Raw genomic sequence first — 15,931 nt, 5'->3', positions numbered from 1 at the left:
TTTGCATATCTCAGAAAGAAGGTAATACCAAACCATGTGCAGGACACACAGCTGGGATTCTAGAGATGCCCCAGACTGTTTCTTTAATTTATCCCAATAAATAACCCTATAATGTGTTTTAAAATTCATGGACACAAATCCTGTGTATGAAGTTGTTATGATTACAGAAGGAAAAAACAAATATGTATGCACACAGACATAACATGAAGTCCTTCTACAGTGTAAATAATTTCCTCTGGAAAGACCTTTGAAAGTCAGAGATGATGCTATGAGCAGATGGAGGCTAGTGATGGGTGTGGAACAGCCTTTAAATGCATTTCATGGTATTTACATCTTTCACCAACTCTGCTTAATGACATAAAATGCGGGACTGGGGGAGGGGAGGTGAACAGACACACAACCCAAGAATGCACTTTTACTTGTTTATTTTCTCCATGTGATGTCATAAGCAAGGATTTTGCCTGTGGTCTCGTTTATCTCCAATAAATAAATAACTATGTACAAATATACTGAGTTTACAAAATAGTAAAGGAAAATCTTTGTGTCAGGAAAGATACACTTATATGATACTTTTTTTCCCATAAATGATTTCATTCCTAGCTTAGTTGAACCAAAGACCCTGTGTAGCAATGTTGAAAAGTGTGTACCTAGTCTTTTCTATTGGAAAGCAAAGCTATGACATGAAAATTCCTCAGTTTCTTGAGAATAAGGGGGCTGACTCAGCCTGCAACTTGCTACTAATCCATATTTAGTGTATTCCAGAAAGATGGAAGCTGACTGGAACAGTTCTCCTCAAACTTAACGGGCAGACAAATCCTCTGCAGATCTTGTTAAAATACACATTCTCTTGCTGTACGTGGGGTGAAGCCCAAATTTCTATATTTCTAACTAGCTACTTCAGGTTAGAAGGACCCTCTGAAGTGGAAGAAATTCTCAAGGGCTTGATCAAGGTGAGGCTCTAGCCCTAAATCCCCCCTACCCCCCAAAAAAAGAAGAGCTGGTTTTATTTTTGCCTGCAAATTACAAAAACAGTGAGAGTCAAAATGGTAATTGGCATGAATTATACAGCCCAAAACTTTCTTGTACTGTTTCCTAGGAGGTGCTTCCTTCTCCTCTCAATCTAGAGCAATCATGTGAACATTTCAGCACTGTTAAAAATAACTACTATTACTACTATTACTACTAATAATAATAATAGAAAAGGCAACTGAATGAGAAGCTTAACAATTACTATCTTTCAGTCCAAACCAAAACAATAACAATAATAAATCACTATTTAAAAAATAAAAATAAAAACGCCTTGAGTCAAATTTCTATGACAGTCCAGCAACATTAATTTAAGTAATGCCTCTCATCTTAGCCTTTTTAAAAATGTTATCACTCTGGAAGCCTGAAAATTCAGGATAAATTAGCAAATCTGGTGAAAGAACAAATCCCAATCATTCTAGTTTTTAGTGTTTTTGTTTCTGTTTCACATAAGAGTTCAGACTAGGCAGACAGCTAAGAGCAGAAGTAGAGTCAGACACAGGTAGGGTGGCTCGGGTGGGTGGCAAAGGGAAAATTGGGAGGAATGAGGGGGAAATAAGGCTTGGTTTCATAAATGCGGGAGGCTGAAAAAAATTCACCAAGATACATTAACTGCCACATGACAAGTGGGAGTACATAAATATATAGATAGGGAAGGAGAGAGAGAGAGAGAGAGAGAGAGAGAGAGAGAGAGAGAGAGAGAGAGAGAGNGAGAGGGAGAGAGAGAGGGAGAGAGAGAGAAAAGAGGGGCGGGCGGGACTCAAAAGTGGGTATGAAGACATACAGGAGGGAAAAAAGAAAAAGAAAAAATGTCCTAAGTACTTAAAAAATAAATATCTTGGTCATCATCGATGACACGATTACACTCACTAGTCCATTAGATCATAATCTGCCCAAAAGACTGTGGACCAAATAACCCCTCTTGTACCCCATGGGGAAGGCATGGGACACTCTGCAGTCTCTGTCTTCATTGTAAAATTGCCATCTCTGCCCAGTTGTCTGGTGACCTCATGGTAGCAACTGAGGTGCATCCTCCTCCCAATTCCCTCTCCCCAACTATTCATGGAATCAGTGAAAAAAGGGGTGAGGGATCTTTTCCAGTTCTGATGCCAGCTAAGAGTGGCCAGAGAGTAAGGCTGGGGAAGAGAGCAGAGGAATGAGGCACAGGAGGGAAGGAAAGGCCGAGCCAACACCTGGGGCCAGGGAGGGAGGCCTCTCAGAGTTTCTGAGGCGTTGGCTCCGTTCGCACGTGCTGCTACACAACCTCCTTGGCTGGGGACCCGCACTTGTACTCCAGCTCGGCCCTCGTGGCCCCTTGCTTCTTGCGCAGGTGGCAGAGGAGTGCCAAAAGCGCCACCACTAGAGACAAGCTAGCGATGGAGATGCCAATGAGCACCCCAGAATGTACAGACCCTGCAGGCGACGGGCTCAACGTGGCCCTGGGAGTCTGGCTGACCGGAAGCTCTCCAGAGCCGCCGTCGTCGCCACCGCTCACCTTGATAGGGTCACAGTCGGTGCCAGTCTGGCCGGCAAGGGCCGAGTTGGGCCCGCAGATGCACTCGTAGGTACCAGGGAGGTTGCGGCACGCACCTGTGTTGGGGCAGTTGCCATTGTCGCACTCGTCGATGTCTGTGCACATGAAGTCTTCGTCCAGGATGTAGCCCTCAGGGCACCGGCAGCGAGCTGGGGTGTTAGGATCGCAGTCAGCTGGGCATGAAGTCTGGTTACAGAACATCTGGCACCTGTGGGGGTCGTGCGGGTCGGGCACGAAGCCCTCTGCGCAGACGCAGCGGTAGCCAGTTTGGCCCACAGGCTGGCACTGGTACTCGCAGTTAGTCCCGATGCACGGGTCCACGGACTGCAAGCACTCGCCGCCCACCAGGTCGTAGCCGGAGTGGCAGTGGCACTCGAAACCGCCTTTCGTGTTGACACAGCGCTGAGGGCACGGACTGGGCACCTGCATACAGTCGTCCACGTCCTCGCAATGGTGCTGGTCCGCAGCCAGCTGGTAGCCAGTCTCGCACATGCATGAGTAGGAGCCGGGCACGTCCGGGTTGCGGAAGCAGAAATGCTCACAGAGTTTGTCGCACGAGTGCTCCCCAGGCGCGGCGCAGGAGCGCCCGTCGGCATTCAGGGTAGAGTCGGCGGGACAGAGGCAGCGCGACGCCCCGGCGCTTCTGTTACACGTGTGCTTGCAGCCGCCGTTCTCCACGCCGCAGTCCCAGGCGCCTGGCACTTCCCGGCCCCAGCGCGCCTCGGCCTCCCCCGGCCCCTCCTCGCACACCAGCTCCACTCCCAAGGGCGCCACTGCGGCGGAGCTACCCACCGGCAGCGCCTGGAAGTCCGCGCCGCGGGCCCCGAACGGGGTGCTGTAAGCGATGGAGACGCTGGCGGCCACCGCGGCACTAGACTCCACAGCCAGGGGCCTGCAGGAGGCTGAGAAGTGAAACTCGCAAAGGAAGCCATCAGCCTCTGTGGTGCACCGCTGCTCCTCCCAGGCCTGCTCGCCCGGCGCCTGGGGCCCGGCCGCGGAGACAGAGACGCAAAGCGGACCGCAGAGAGGCGTCGGGTCCTGGTGGAGCGGCGCCCACCTGCTGTAGCTGGTGTGGTTGTCGCCCGTAACCCACTGGAAGCCGCGCAAGGGACCAAGGTACCCTGCGTCGCCACAGCCGGGCGGGAGCTGCAGGCCGATCCACAGGCGAGAGCCGTTGCCGCCGTCGCCGCTCAGTAACAGGGAGATGACATCAGCTGCCACTGAGGAGCGCGCACAGTCATCAGGTGGCCTCGCAGGCGCTCACAGGCCTGGCTGGCGGCGAGAAATGTCGCGGGGCCCCGGAAGAGAGCAAAGCAGTCGTGCTCAACGCACTGGCTGCCGCGGGGCTGCGGTTCTGGGGGCGCCCGAAGCCCCAGGGTGGCGGGGGCCAGAACGCTGAGGAGAAGGACACGGAGCATGCTGTCCCCGCTCCTCGCGAGTAGGGGTCAGAGATAGCTCAGACACCGCGACAGGGCTAGAGCCCGGCCGGGGCTGAGACGCGCAGGGCGCCGGCAGTTACAGCCGCTTGCGTCAGTCCCAGAGCTAAGGCTACGGGCCGCGGCGCGCAGCCCCAGTGAAGCAGCCTCTGACATGCGGGTAGGCCCTGGCCTGAGTTTATAAGTGCGCAGCCCTCCCTCTCTGAACGTTCGGGGAAAGGAAGGAAGTGCCTAGTGGGAAGGGCTGATGCTGCATTCTCGGATTACTGGGTTCTCCGGACGCCTTGCGCCCGCCCTCGCGCCTGGGATCACCTACCTCTCCAGGATGAGTAAACCCAGCCCAGGCGCTGGGCGGTCCCCGGGCGGGGTCGCAGGGCGCAGACGCCACGGGAGGACTGCCCTTTTGTCAGCAAGGCGACTGTCGGGCTCCTTCCACGCGGGGCCCCAGGTTCGCAGCCCTAAAAGGGACTTAATCCGCAACCCCTCCTAGTCTCTTGGTCCTCTTTCTTTTTCTTCATAAATTTGCTGTACAAACCGATCTCAAGGACAGCCTGGATTGCAGAACTCTGGGAAGACGACACTGGGTGAGGGACGAAGGCTGTGAATGAAGAAGGGTGAAAGGATGTAGTGCCCAGGACGTGCAGGACTCTGGGAGGTTATCGTCAAGAGGAGGACTTTGGGAGGGGCTGCCTAGGGCGTAGACGTCCCCAAAGACACAATCGCAAGGAGAGAGCTAGACCCCGCCCAGGGCTAGGGGCTTAGCTCTGGAAACTGGAGTGAGCTGGGCTCCCAAAGACAGAGGGTATGGGTGCGACAATGATAGAGGAAGCCGGGAGGACCTAACATCCTAACACTGACACCCCCCTTACCCCACCTCCCTATCCCTGCTCAACTAGGGACACAGGAGTCCCTGAACACAAGCAGCCAAAGCCAGACCTTATCGCGTGGGAAAGTCTCCTGGATACTGTTATGCTCCAAGGTCCTGTCACCTCTCAGAAGTCGTGGCAGGCAAATTTCTGCTGAGCTCCGTAGGGGCGGGCGTGTTGGGGGGAACTTTAGACAATTTGGTCTGTTTCTGTTCTGCTTCACAGAGGTACAGTCCATCTCACCACCCCCAAAGAGAAGCCCTCCTCTGGGAGAGGCAGGCGCTATGGGCTTCAAGCGGATCCCACTAGAATCTGTTAAGGATTTTTCCATTTGGCTGAAAGATCAGACTGATACAGAAATGTATATAAGTGTCACTTGTGTAGCAAAGGGCGTTGAAGAGGGGCAGCCCTGTAGACCCGCAGGGTGGGGAGAGCTTGGAGGAGGAGATGGGATTCTGTCGATTTTGCCACCTTTTCCCCTTATCCACTTACTGAGAATGCGGAGGAGTGGGTCCAAAACATAAAGGAGAGAGAGAGAGAGAGAGACAGACAGACAGACAGACAGACAGACAGACAGACAGAGTAACACCCTATGCCATCTCCCCTAAGGTGACTCATAGGGAAGCACCAGGAGGCGGCGCTGTTGAACTCTAAACAAAGCCAAAGAAATCAGAGATCTCCAAACTTATGCTGTAAGGGGGGGGGAGGCAACTCCCCTCCCCTCCGGGAAGCCCCATGGATTCCACAGCTTACTGTGGGGGAAGTGGGGCGGGGAGTCTTGCCTCTCTGGTCCTGCAGAGCCTGAACTTTGTAAGAGCAGGAGCATGTGGTGTCCTCAAGAGAGAAAGACAAGCACCTGTTGGCTGGACTGTACTGACCTAGAGTAACCAAGGGGGGTGAGGCATGGACATTCTGAAAGTGAAAGTGGGGAGGTGCAATGGTCTCTTCCAGCACTCTCTGATGCCTGGGAGCTGAGAACTGGGGCCTGCAAAGCACCCCCCCCCCGAAATGTTCCTGCTGAGTGCTGCTAGGTCCTGGGAAAGCTGCCTCAGCTCCCACACAGAAACGGGAAGAGCAAGGCATGGTAACTGAGGTCTGAAGCTCCCTCAAACCGAGTTACTGCTCCTCTGAGAAGAGGAAAGGAAGAGCATCAGATTTTGGATAGAGTCCAGCTGTCCCCAGTGGGAAAAGGGCAGGCACTGGCCTGACATCCCACACTGGCTGCCTGGGCTTAGTCAGAAGTCATGGCTCCCGTGCACAGCCCTCCATAACCAGGCTGCCTGGAGTGCAGCCAGCCCTGGCACAAGGCCTGCAGATGTGGGCTGGAACCTTGCTGGGACACTGCTGAAAGATTTAAGAAAGGGAGGACATTGCCTGCGTGAATGAGGGGACAGGACCAGCTACATCTTGGTTCCAATTTTACTAAGAATTTCAAGACTATGACAAAGGGTGGAGCCCTCCTGAGTCTGCTAGCCCTAAAAGGAGCTGAGGGACATTCCAGCATCTGGTCTTGCCCCACACCAGGCTGGTTCACTTCTTGGACGGGTTCTGGTTGATTCACCATTCATCTTTTGTGGAGCATCCTATTTAAGTCTCCTTGAGCCTATTACTGATTCTTGAAAGAAAAAGAAGAAAAAAAGATTGGAAGTCTGAGAATAGCCCTAGTAACTGAGTGCACATGACAACTTGATGATGCCTGTGGGATTTGGGCCAACACTATATAAGAAGATGTTGGATGTTTCCATATAGAAAAACAAAAACAACACCACAACAAAAACCAAACAAACAAACAAAAACAAGGCAACAACTAAATGGCATAAAGCATTGACCATGGGTGGGCTATCATGCAGAAGGATGGGTGGATACACCCATTTGGCTATTCCCATCCCACAGACTTTGCCTCTAGTTCTCAACAAATATCACCCCTGCTTTCAGGGTCTTGCCCTCTACCAATCCTTTTCCCTCTCCAGTCATCACTTTGAAGCTTTTTGCATGTTTAAACTACTCTCATCTACGTCTCTTCACTTCCTGCACTATTTGGGCCACTCCTCCTATCTCTATGTGGATGACACACCAGTTCCTCTACTTAACCAGCCCCTGAGCTTGCCACTCTTGCCAGGGTTCACCAACCTAGGCCTGTTTTACTGGAATAGCCCCTTAAAGAATACTGATCATCTCCTAAATACTGAAGCCAATAACTTGTTTTCAGTCTTCATCTTTCTAGACATCTCTGTGCAGTTTGCACTCTTGAGCCCTCACTATTCTCATGTCTCTTCTTCCCATGACTTCTGAGACACCTATGCCCCTGCCCTTCCTGTCCTCCTCCTGCTTTGGGTAACCCCTCTCACCCTCCTGCCCCATGAGAGTGGCCAGTCCTCAGGGTTCTGCCCATGGTCTTCACCTATCTCTTTGCATCCCACCCTTTGCCAAATTAATGCATTCCCCTTGTAATGATATTAATGTCAAAGCAGACTGGGGTTGGGATGCCCAGAAGGAATCCTCAGACCATTCTTTCCCTGTATCAATATTTGAGCTGCCCCACTTGAAATCATCACCTTTGCCTCAGGCTTCATCAATTTCTCTGTTTTGTCCTTGAGCTTATCACTGCTCCCGTAAGACAACTGTTTTCCTGTCTTTTTTCCTTTCTGGCTCTTCATCCCTGCTGATGGCACCTGGATCCTCACATTCCTCAGAGCTGCTCATGTCCATGTCCTGCTAAAAGAAGCCCAAACTGCTTCCACTCCCTCCTCACTCAGCCTTGCCACACTGAAGGTGCTCACTCACTCTGCCTCTCCTCTGTGGCCACGAAATAGGAAATTTGCACTCAAGGGTCTGTGCTGGGGTTTGGACCCAGTGTTCCTCCCTACTCACAGATTTTAAAGCCTGGTGTCCCTTTGGTCCCCATGGGTGCTCAAGGACCCAGCAAGAGGGGCTCCTGCTGACTGTGGAAGAAATGCCTCGTTCCATCTCACCTTCACTCCAGAGTTCCTGTCTTTTCCTCTGCCAAGAAAATCCTTGTCTTTACCTCCTCTCTATCTAACTGAAATTTGACCCTTCTTTCAAGGCACAGATGACACACTGCCCCATCAATAAGTGTTTCTCAGTAACCAAACCAGAACTGATCTCTCTGTGAAGTTCAGAGGACTTTCTATTGGCACTTTAGCACTTCTCACACATTGCCTGCTTTATAAGTCATCACACACTTATGCTCTTTGCTAGATTCACAATCTAGTTTTCCTGGGGGTGGATCATTGTTTTTGTGTGTCTTTGTATCCCCATACAGCCAACAGCACATTATGTGTATAGATGGTATTCAAGAGTTATTTTAGTGCCTGTTGCAGATGTTTCTTTGTGTTCCCCTCCAGTGTGACTTTCTCATGTTAACTTGCAAACACAAGATGATGGACCTCAGAGCTTCGGAGTTAGGAGTATGCTCTTTGGAGCCAACTTGGCTGGATTTGAGTCCCAGCTCTGTCATTTATAAGTTGTGTCATATTTGGCAAGTAACCTGACCTCTCTGTGCCTCTGTTGCCTCAATTATGTGATGGGAGTCATAATACTTCAAAGTGTTATTATGAGGATTAAATGAGTTATACATGTAAAGCATTTAGAACAGTTGAGCTATAGTAAACTCTCAACAAAGTTTAGCTAAAAAAGGATACACTCGGGTTGTTAGAAATTGAACTCAGCCACCGATTATGTTCAACACTCAGCACAGTTCCTGTCCTTGGTGGAGATTCACTAAATGTCTGTTGGATGAAATTTAAGTCAGCTGAGCAATTTTACCAACAAAAATAAGCAACCATGAAAAAAATCAAGGATGAAAAGAGGTTGAAAGATCCAGGAGGAATGGGGAAGCAATTAAACACAGCCAGGGAAGTGGCTCTGGGTCCTGCGTCCCAGGAGGCTCCCTACCCATCTGCCCTGGAGGCATCCATTGTTAGTCTCTTATTTTCCAGATGTGGAAACTGAATATCAGAAAGAATGAATGACTTCCCAATGCCACACAGCTCGGAAGTGGTAAAACTAAGATTCTCCAGCTCACTTTAGAGTGAAAGAACCAGAACATGGATTACATCTGAGTCTTGATTTTGCCATTTACCTGTTGTTAGAACTTGGTTAAATTACTTTGGTTTTTCTCCTTCCCAAACTGGAGATATAATATCTAATTTACAGGGTTTCTGTAGAAATTAGAAAATATACACATAGTGAAAATTATCTTTCTTGGAACACAGTAAATATTCAACAAATAGTTGTTACGATTGATGTAAAACTTTATGAAAGGTTCCTGGAGTCATTCGGATCTGGCTGGGAAGCCTGGATTTCAGGTGCAAATTTCTGATTGATGTCTGTGGAGGAGGCTGGACCAACTACCTGGCCATCTGTACTGAAGGCAAACATATGTAAACATTGTTAAAACAGAGATGAGGAGTCCAGATTCAAAAGGGGACCCGAGGACACCGTGCTGGCCCCAGACACACCTTAGCCAAGAAGCTTTCTCAAGTGTGGTAGGCAGCTTTTCCCTTAAGAGACATGAAAAGAACTTTCAGTTCCAACATGAACAACTGCTCTTATACTTGTTATCCTAGCTCTCCTGATGCAGACCACCACTATCACACTCTGTTTCTCTCCCAAGCATGTGGGCCATTATACCCTGCACTGAAACAAATGCTGGCTCAGAACACAAACCTCTCCCATGGAGGAAGAAAAAACCTACCTGTCAAATGCACAATTCTTGGTGCTATGGACATTGGGCCTGTTGAGATATATGACGGACTACCAATTGTTGCCAGTGATAAAAGTTCCAGGCCCCCTGGATGGAATTTGCTGTCACTAACACTTGGGGATGAGAGGTGTGAAAACTGCAAACACTGTTCGTTAATCACCTGTGGTTATTTCAACTTAGACTTATTAAAATTAAAGTTAAAAATCAGTTCCTCTGTCTTAGAGCCACATGTCAAGTGCCCAATAAGTTAATGACTACTAAGTTGGACAGTACAGAGAGAAAACACCTGATAATGACAGAAATTTCTATTCGATGGTGCTGATGTACACATAGAGCTAGATAATGTCACCTCAAGGAAGCCATTGGTGGGGGCACATAAGTGACCTCTTCTTGGATTCAAAGAATACTGTTTTACAACAATTGTTGTTTTCAAGGTAATAGTTGTTAAAACTGCAATGAGAGTCTACAAAGGAAACATTAAGAGGAGTGTTAAAATTATATAATCATTAGACTTGCCTAATAAATATACCAAATATTATGTTTAACCTTGATGTTAATTATAATAGTTTAGACAGTAGGAGGAAAGAAATTTAAAAAGAAAAATAGTATAAGACATAAACAATACTAAAATTCAGATATAAAAATATAATCTCTGCAGCTATGCAGCAATTTATGAATCCAAGGATGGAAAATTAAATGCTTGGTGAGTAAATGTTAGTCAATAAATAGCACGTTAGTATAGCAGAGCAAATATTTTACTAAATTTTGGATCTCACCCAAGCTTTCTTCAAGAAACAAGGTAAAAACTGACAACCCTTTATTGACCCATTCTTTGTAAAATAAAATATGTTGTGTTTGCTAAAAACCCACAGCTGATATTATACTCAATAGTGAAAGACTGATAGTCTTTCCCCTGAGATCAGAAACCAGACAAAGATGTCCAATCTTGACATTTGTATTCAACAGTGTACTTACATTTTAGTCAGGACAGTTAAGTAAGCATGGAAATCAAATAAAAGGAATCCAGATTGGAAAGGAAGAAATAAAATGATTTCTATTCATTGATGACATTATCTTATCTGTATACAGAAAATCCTAAGGAAACTATTAAAAATTGTAGGAACTAATAAACAAGTTCAGCAGTTGCAGGTTACAAAATCAATATACAAAAATCAATTGTATTTTTATATAGTAACACCACACAAATTGAAAATGAAATTTACAATAGCATCAAAAAGAATAAAATACTTAAGAATAAATTGAATAAATGAAATACAAAATGTAAACTCTCAAAACTACAGGAAAATGTTGAAAGAAATTTAAAAAGACCTAAATAAATGAAAAGACATCCTACATTTATGGTTGGAAGACTTTATATGGTTAAGGTGGCAATACTCCCAGATTTGATCTACAGATTCAATGCAATCTCTATAAAAATCTCTGCTGATTTCTTTTTATTTTAATTTTAATTTATTAGGGTGACCATGGTTAGTAAAATTACATAGGTTTCAATATGTAGGTTTCAATTCATCTATACAAGGTCTGACAATTATGTTCACGAACTCATCCTAGAAAAAGTGCTACATACCTCATTGCTGAATATCACTATGGTGTCCTTTGAAGTACTCCCTTTGGGAAGCTATGCACCAATGCCAGTGCCTATTCCACGCTTCAAAGCAATTTTGGAATTCTTTTTCTGGAATGGTTATCAGAGCTGTCATTATAATCTCTTGATGTCCTGAATGTCATCAAAATGTCTTCCTTTCAATATTTCCGTTATCTTCAGGTAAAGAAAGAAGTCATTGGGGGCCAGATCAAGTGAGTAGGGAGGGTGTTCTAATACAGTTATTTGTTTTCTGGCTAAAAACTCCCTCACAGACAGTGCCATGTGAGCTGGTGCATTGCCGTGATGCAAGAGCTCCTTCAGGACTATTTTTGCACACACCTTTCTCATGCCAACATTTTCAGTTAAGATTTTCCTAACTGTTTCTCTATCGATATCTACTTGGTCTGCTATGCTTCTCACAGTCAGCTGATGATTTTGACATATAATTCGATGAATTTTTGCAATGTTTCCATCAGTTCTGCTAATTACTGGCCACCGTGACCTCTCTTCACCTGTTCTATACCCACAGAAAAATGTTTAATCCAGTTGTACACTGCCAGTTTCTTCATGGAATTATTCCCATAAACTTGGACTAACGTCTCTCATTTCACTTCCACTCTTGTGAAATTAAACAAGAAATTTAAAGTTTATTCGTTGCTCTAATTCAAGTTCATACATTCTTGCAATGACACACAAAACACGCAACAACAATAACAAGCACCATTCAGCAAGACACTGCCACACATCCACATGAACACAGTTGTAAGACACTTATATACCAAGGTTATGAAACCTTACCGAGAGGTTTGTACAGTGCTGCCAATGTAAGTGCATGGTGGCAAGTTCATGGACTTAACTGTCAGACCTCATATATCACATGTGCTTACCACCCAGAGTCAGTTTTCTTTCCATCCATATGTTTTATCCCCTTTTCCCTTTTTTACTGTCACCTCCTTGTCACACAAAAGCACACACCAGCTGTCGGCCAGTCCCACTGCAGCCTACACCGTCCCTGGCGACTCACAGCAGCCCAGCTCCAGGTCGAGCTGTTGTTCACCATCTTAGCTGTAGAGGGCACAGTGTCACTGGCCCTCATGTGGGATCCAAACCAGGGCCCTCCTGCCCAGAGCCGGCGTCCCAAGCCAACTCCTAACCAAGGCGCCACTCGGCCGGCCCTCTGCCCATGTATTAATTGGATTGTTTGTTTTTTTATTGTTGAGTTGTACGATTGCTTTATATATTTTGGATATTAGCCCCGAATTGGAGGCGTTGTTTGCAAATATCTTCTCCCATGCATTGGTTGCCTCTTTGTTTTCTTGATGGTTTCTTTTGCTGTGAAGAGAAGGTTTTTAGTTTGATACAGTCCCATTCATTTATTTTAGCTCTTGCTTCCCTTGGCTTAAGGTCAAATTCATCAAATCCTCTTTGATCCTAAGGCCCATAAGTTTAGTACCTATGCTTTCTTCTATGCAGTTTATTGTTTCAAGTCATGTTTATCTCTTAGATCCATTTTGAGTTAATTTGGTATATGGTGACAGGTAGCAGTCTAGTTTCATTCTTTTGCTTGTGGCTTTCCAATTTTCCCAGAACCATTTATTGAATAGGCTCTCTTTACTCCATTGTATGTTTTTGGCTCCTTTCTCAAAAATTATCTGCCCATATTTATGTAAGTTTATTTCTGGGTTTTCAATTCTATTCCACTGGTCTGTGTCTGTTTTTCTGTCAATACTGTGCTGTTTTGATGATTGTTGCTCTGTAGTACAAGCTGAAGTCAGGAGTGTGATACCTCCAGCCTTATTCTTTTTTCTTAGGAGTGCTTTGGCTATTCAGGGTCTCTTGTGATTCCATATAAATCTGATTCCATATAAATAGATTTTTAAATCTATTTCTTTAAAAAATGCCACTGGGATTTTGATGGTGATTGCATTAAATCTGTGTTTTGCTTTGGGTAATATGGCCATTTTAACTTTGTTGATTCTTTCAATTCATGAACAAGGGATATCTTTCCATTTCTTTGTGTATTCTTCAATTTCTTTTGAAAATGTCTTATAGTTTTAAGTATATAAGTCCTTCTGTTTCTTTGTTAAGTTTATTCCTAGGTATTTTATTCTTTTTGTTGCAATTGCAAAAGGATTTTTTTCATTTCTTTTTCTGAAATTTCATGGTTAATATATGGGAATGCAATGGATTTATGTATGTTGATTTTGTCGCTGTCAAATTTACTGTATTCATTTATTGTTTCTAATAGCTTTTTGGTAGAATCTTTAGGGTTTTTGTGTAAAGAATCATGTCATCTGCAAAAAGTGACAATTTAACTTCTTCATTCCCTATTCAGATTCCTTTTATTTCTTTCTCTTGCCTGATTGCTCTGGCTACGACTTCCAGAACTAGGTTGAATAACAGTGGTTATAGGGGGAAACTCTGTCTTCTTCCTGAACATAGAGGCTTCAGTTTTTCACTGTTCATTATATTAGCTGAGGGTTTGTCATATAGGGCTTTTATTATGTTAAGGTATTTTCCTTCTATACCCATTTTTAAGTGTTTTAATCATAAATGGGTGTTGTATCTTGTCAAATGCTTTCCCTGTATCTATTGATATAATCATAATGATTTTTATCTTTTATTTTGTTTATGTGGTGTATCATATTGATTGATTTTTGTGTGTTGAACCATTCATGTGCCCTTGGGATGAACCCCACTTGATCGTGATGTATACATGCATCCTTATATTTGATTTGCTAGAAGTTTGTTTAGTTAGGATTTTTGCATCTGTATTCATCAGAGATATTGGTCTGTAATTTTCTTTTTTTTGTGTTGTCCTTACCAGGGTTTGGTAGCAGGGTAATGTTGGCCTCATAAAATGGATGAGGAAGTATTACGCTTCTTCAATTTTTGGTGAGCTTAGGAGGACAGTTGTTAGATCCTTTTTGAATGTTTGTTAGAACTCACTAGTAAAGCCATCTGGTCCTGGACTTTTGCTTTTGGGAAGGTTTTGGATGACTGATTTAATTTCACTGTTGATAGGTCTATTTAGATTTTCCAGTTCTTCTTGATTTAGTCTAAAAAGGCTGTATGTTTCTAATAACTTGTCCATTTTTCAGATTATTGAATTTGGTAGCATGTAGTCCTTTATAGTATGTTTGTGTGATCCTCTGTATTTCTATGGTAACTATGGTAGCTTCTCTTTCATTTCTGATTTTGTTTATTTGTGTCCTTTCTCTTTTTATCTTAGTGAGTCTAGCCAAGGGTTTGTCAATTTTATTAATCTTTTGAAAAAACCACCTCTTTGATGCATTAATTTTTTCTATTGTCAGTTTGTTCTCTATTTCATTTAGTTCTGCTCTGATTTTTATTATTTCCTTCCTTCTGCTGACTTTGGGCTTCACTTGTTCTTCTTTTTCTAGTTCTTCTAGGTGTACAGTTAGGTTCTTTATCTGGGATTTTTCTTATATTTTGAGATAGGCCTGTAATGATATGAATATCCCTTTTAGGACTGCTTTCACTGCATCCCAATAATTTTTATAGGATGTATTTCCATTCTCATTTGTTTCTATGTACGTTTTCATCTCTCCTGTTACTTTTTCTTCAACCCTGTTATTCTTTAAAAACATGTTGTTTAAGTTCCACATATTTATGGTTTTTCCTGCTTTCTTTTTGCAGTTGATCTCCAATTTCAAAGCCTTGTGATCAAAGAATATGCTTGACATGATTTCAATCTTCTTAAATTTGCTGAGGCTGTTTTTATGTCCCAAAATATGGTCTATCCTTGAGAATGTTCTGTGTACACTAGAAAAGAATGTATAGTCTGGTGTTCTAAGATGAAGTGCTGTATGTCAATTATGTCCTTTTGGTCTAATGTGTCATTTAGGGCTGGTATTTCCTTACTTATTTTCTGTTTGGATTATCTCTTCATAGCTATCAATGATGTATTTAGGTCCCCTACTATAATCATTTTTTTGGTCAATTTCTCCCTTTAGTTCTGTTAGTAGTTGCTTTGTGTATTTTGGTGCTCTCTGATTAGGGGCATATATATTGATAAGCATTATGTCTTCGTGTTATTTTGTCCCCTTTATCATTATGAAATGTCCATCTTTGTCTCTTTTTACCTTTTTTATCCTGAAGTCTGTTCCATCTGATATAAGTATGACTACAGCCATTTTTCTCTGGATACCATTTGTTTGGAATATTGATTTCCACCCTTTCAAGTTGAGTCTATATTTATCCTTGTAGGCAACATATGGTTGCGTTTTTTTGTTTGTTTCGTTTTTTATCGAATCTGCTACTCTGTGCTTTTTGATTGGTGAGTTCAGCCTATTTAGATTTAGGGTAACTATTGATAGATAAGAATTTCCTATATCCGTTTTGTCTTTTGTTTTCTGGTATCTTGGTATCTCCATTGTTTCTTTGCCTTTTTGTTGCTGTCTGTTATTTTAGCATGGTGGCATTCTATGATATTTCCCTCTGTTTCTTCTTTTTTATATTATATATCTCAGTTCTGGATTTTTTTGGAGTGGTTACCATTAAATTTATGCAAAAGAAAGTTTCATACATACAGTAGTCTTTTTTCTCCAGCATGTTTCTTATCTCCATTCCCCTTTGCAGATTCAGACCTTTACTACCTCCTTTTAATGTATTTGTAGTCACAAAGTTATCCCTACTTATGCTGTGAGTTTATTTCTGAATTGCAGTAGCAAGTTGTCTTTTTCTTCTTTTTTTTCCTTTTTTTTTAAAAAAAAT

The 15,931-nt window shown here is 44.0% G+C and overlaps 1 protein-coding gene across 1 annotated transcript; it reads right to left on the bottom strand.

The window, feature by feature from the left end:
• Nucleotides 1–408: 408 nt before the first annotated feature.
• THBD (thrombomodulin) lies at nucleotides 409–4,593 on the bottom strand. The gene is given in 2 exon segments (XM_019656913.1): nucleotides 409–3,790; nucleotides 3,793–4,593. Coding segments are annotated over 2 exon segments (1,734 nt in total). The 5' UTR covers nucleotides 3,979–4,593; the 3' UTR covers nucleotides 409–2,242.
• Between the last annotated feature and the right edge of the window lie 11,338 nt (nucleotides 4,594–15,931).

Source organism: Hipposideros armiger, unplaced genomic scaffold (genome assembly GCF_001890085.2).
Source record: "Hipposideros armiger isolate ML-2016 unplaced genomic scaffold, ASM189008v1 scaffold_269, whole genome shotgun sequence".
Classification (NCBI taxonomy): Eukaryota; Metazoa; Chordata; class Mammalia; order Chiroptera; family Hipposideridae; genus Hipposideros; species Hipposideros armiger.
The sequence above is the reverse complement of the archived record's forward strand: the minus strand, read 5'-3'. Positions and strand labels throughout refer to the sequence as shown.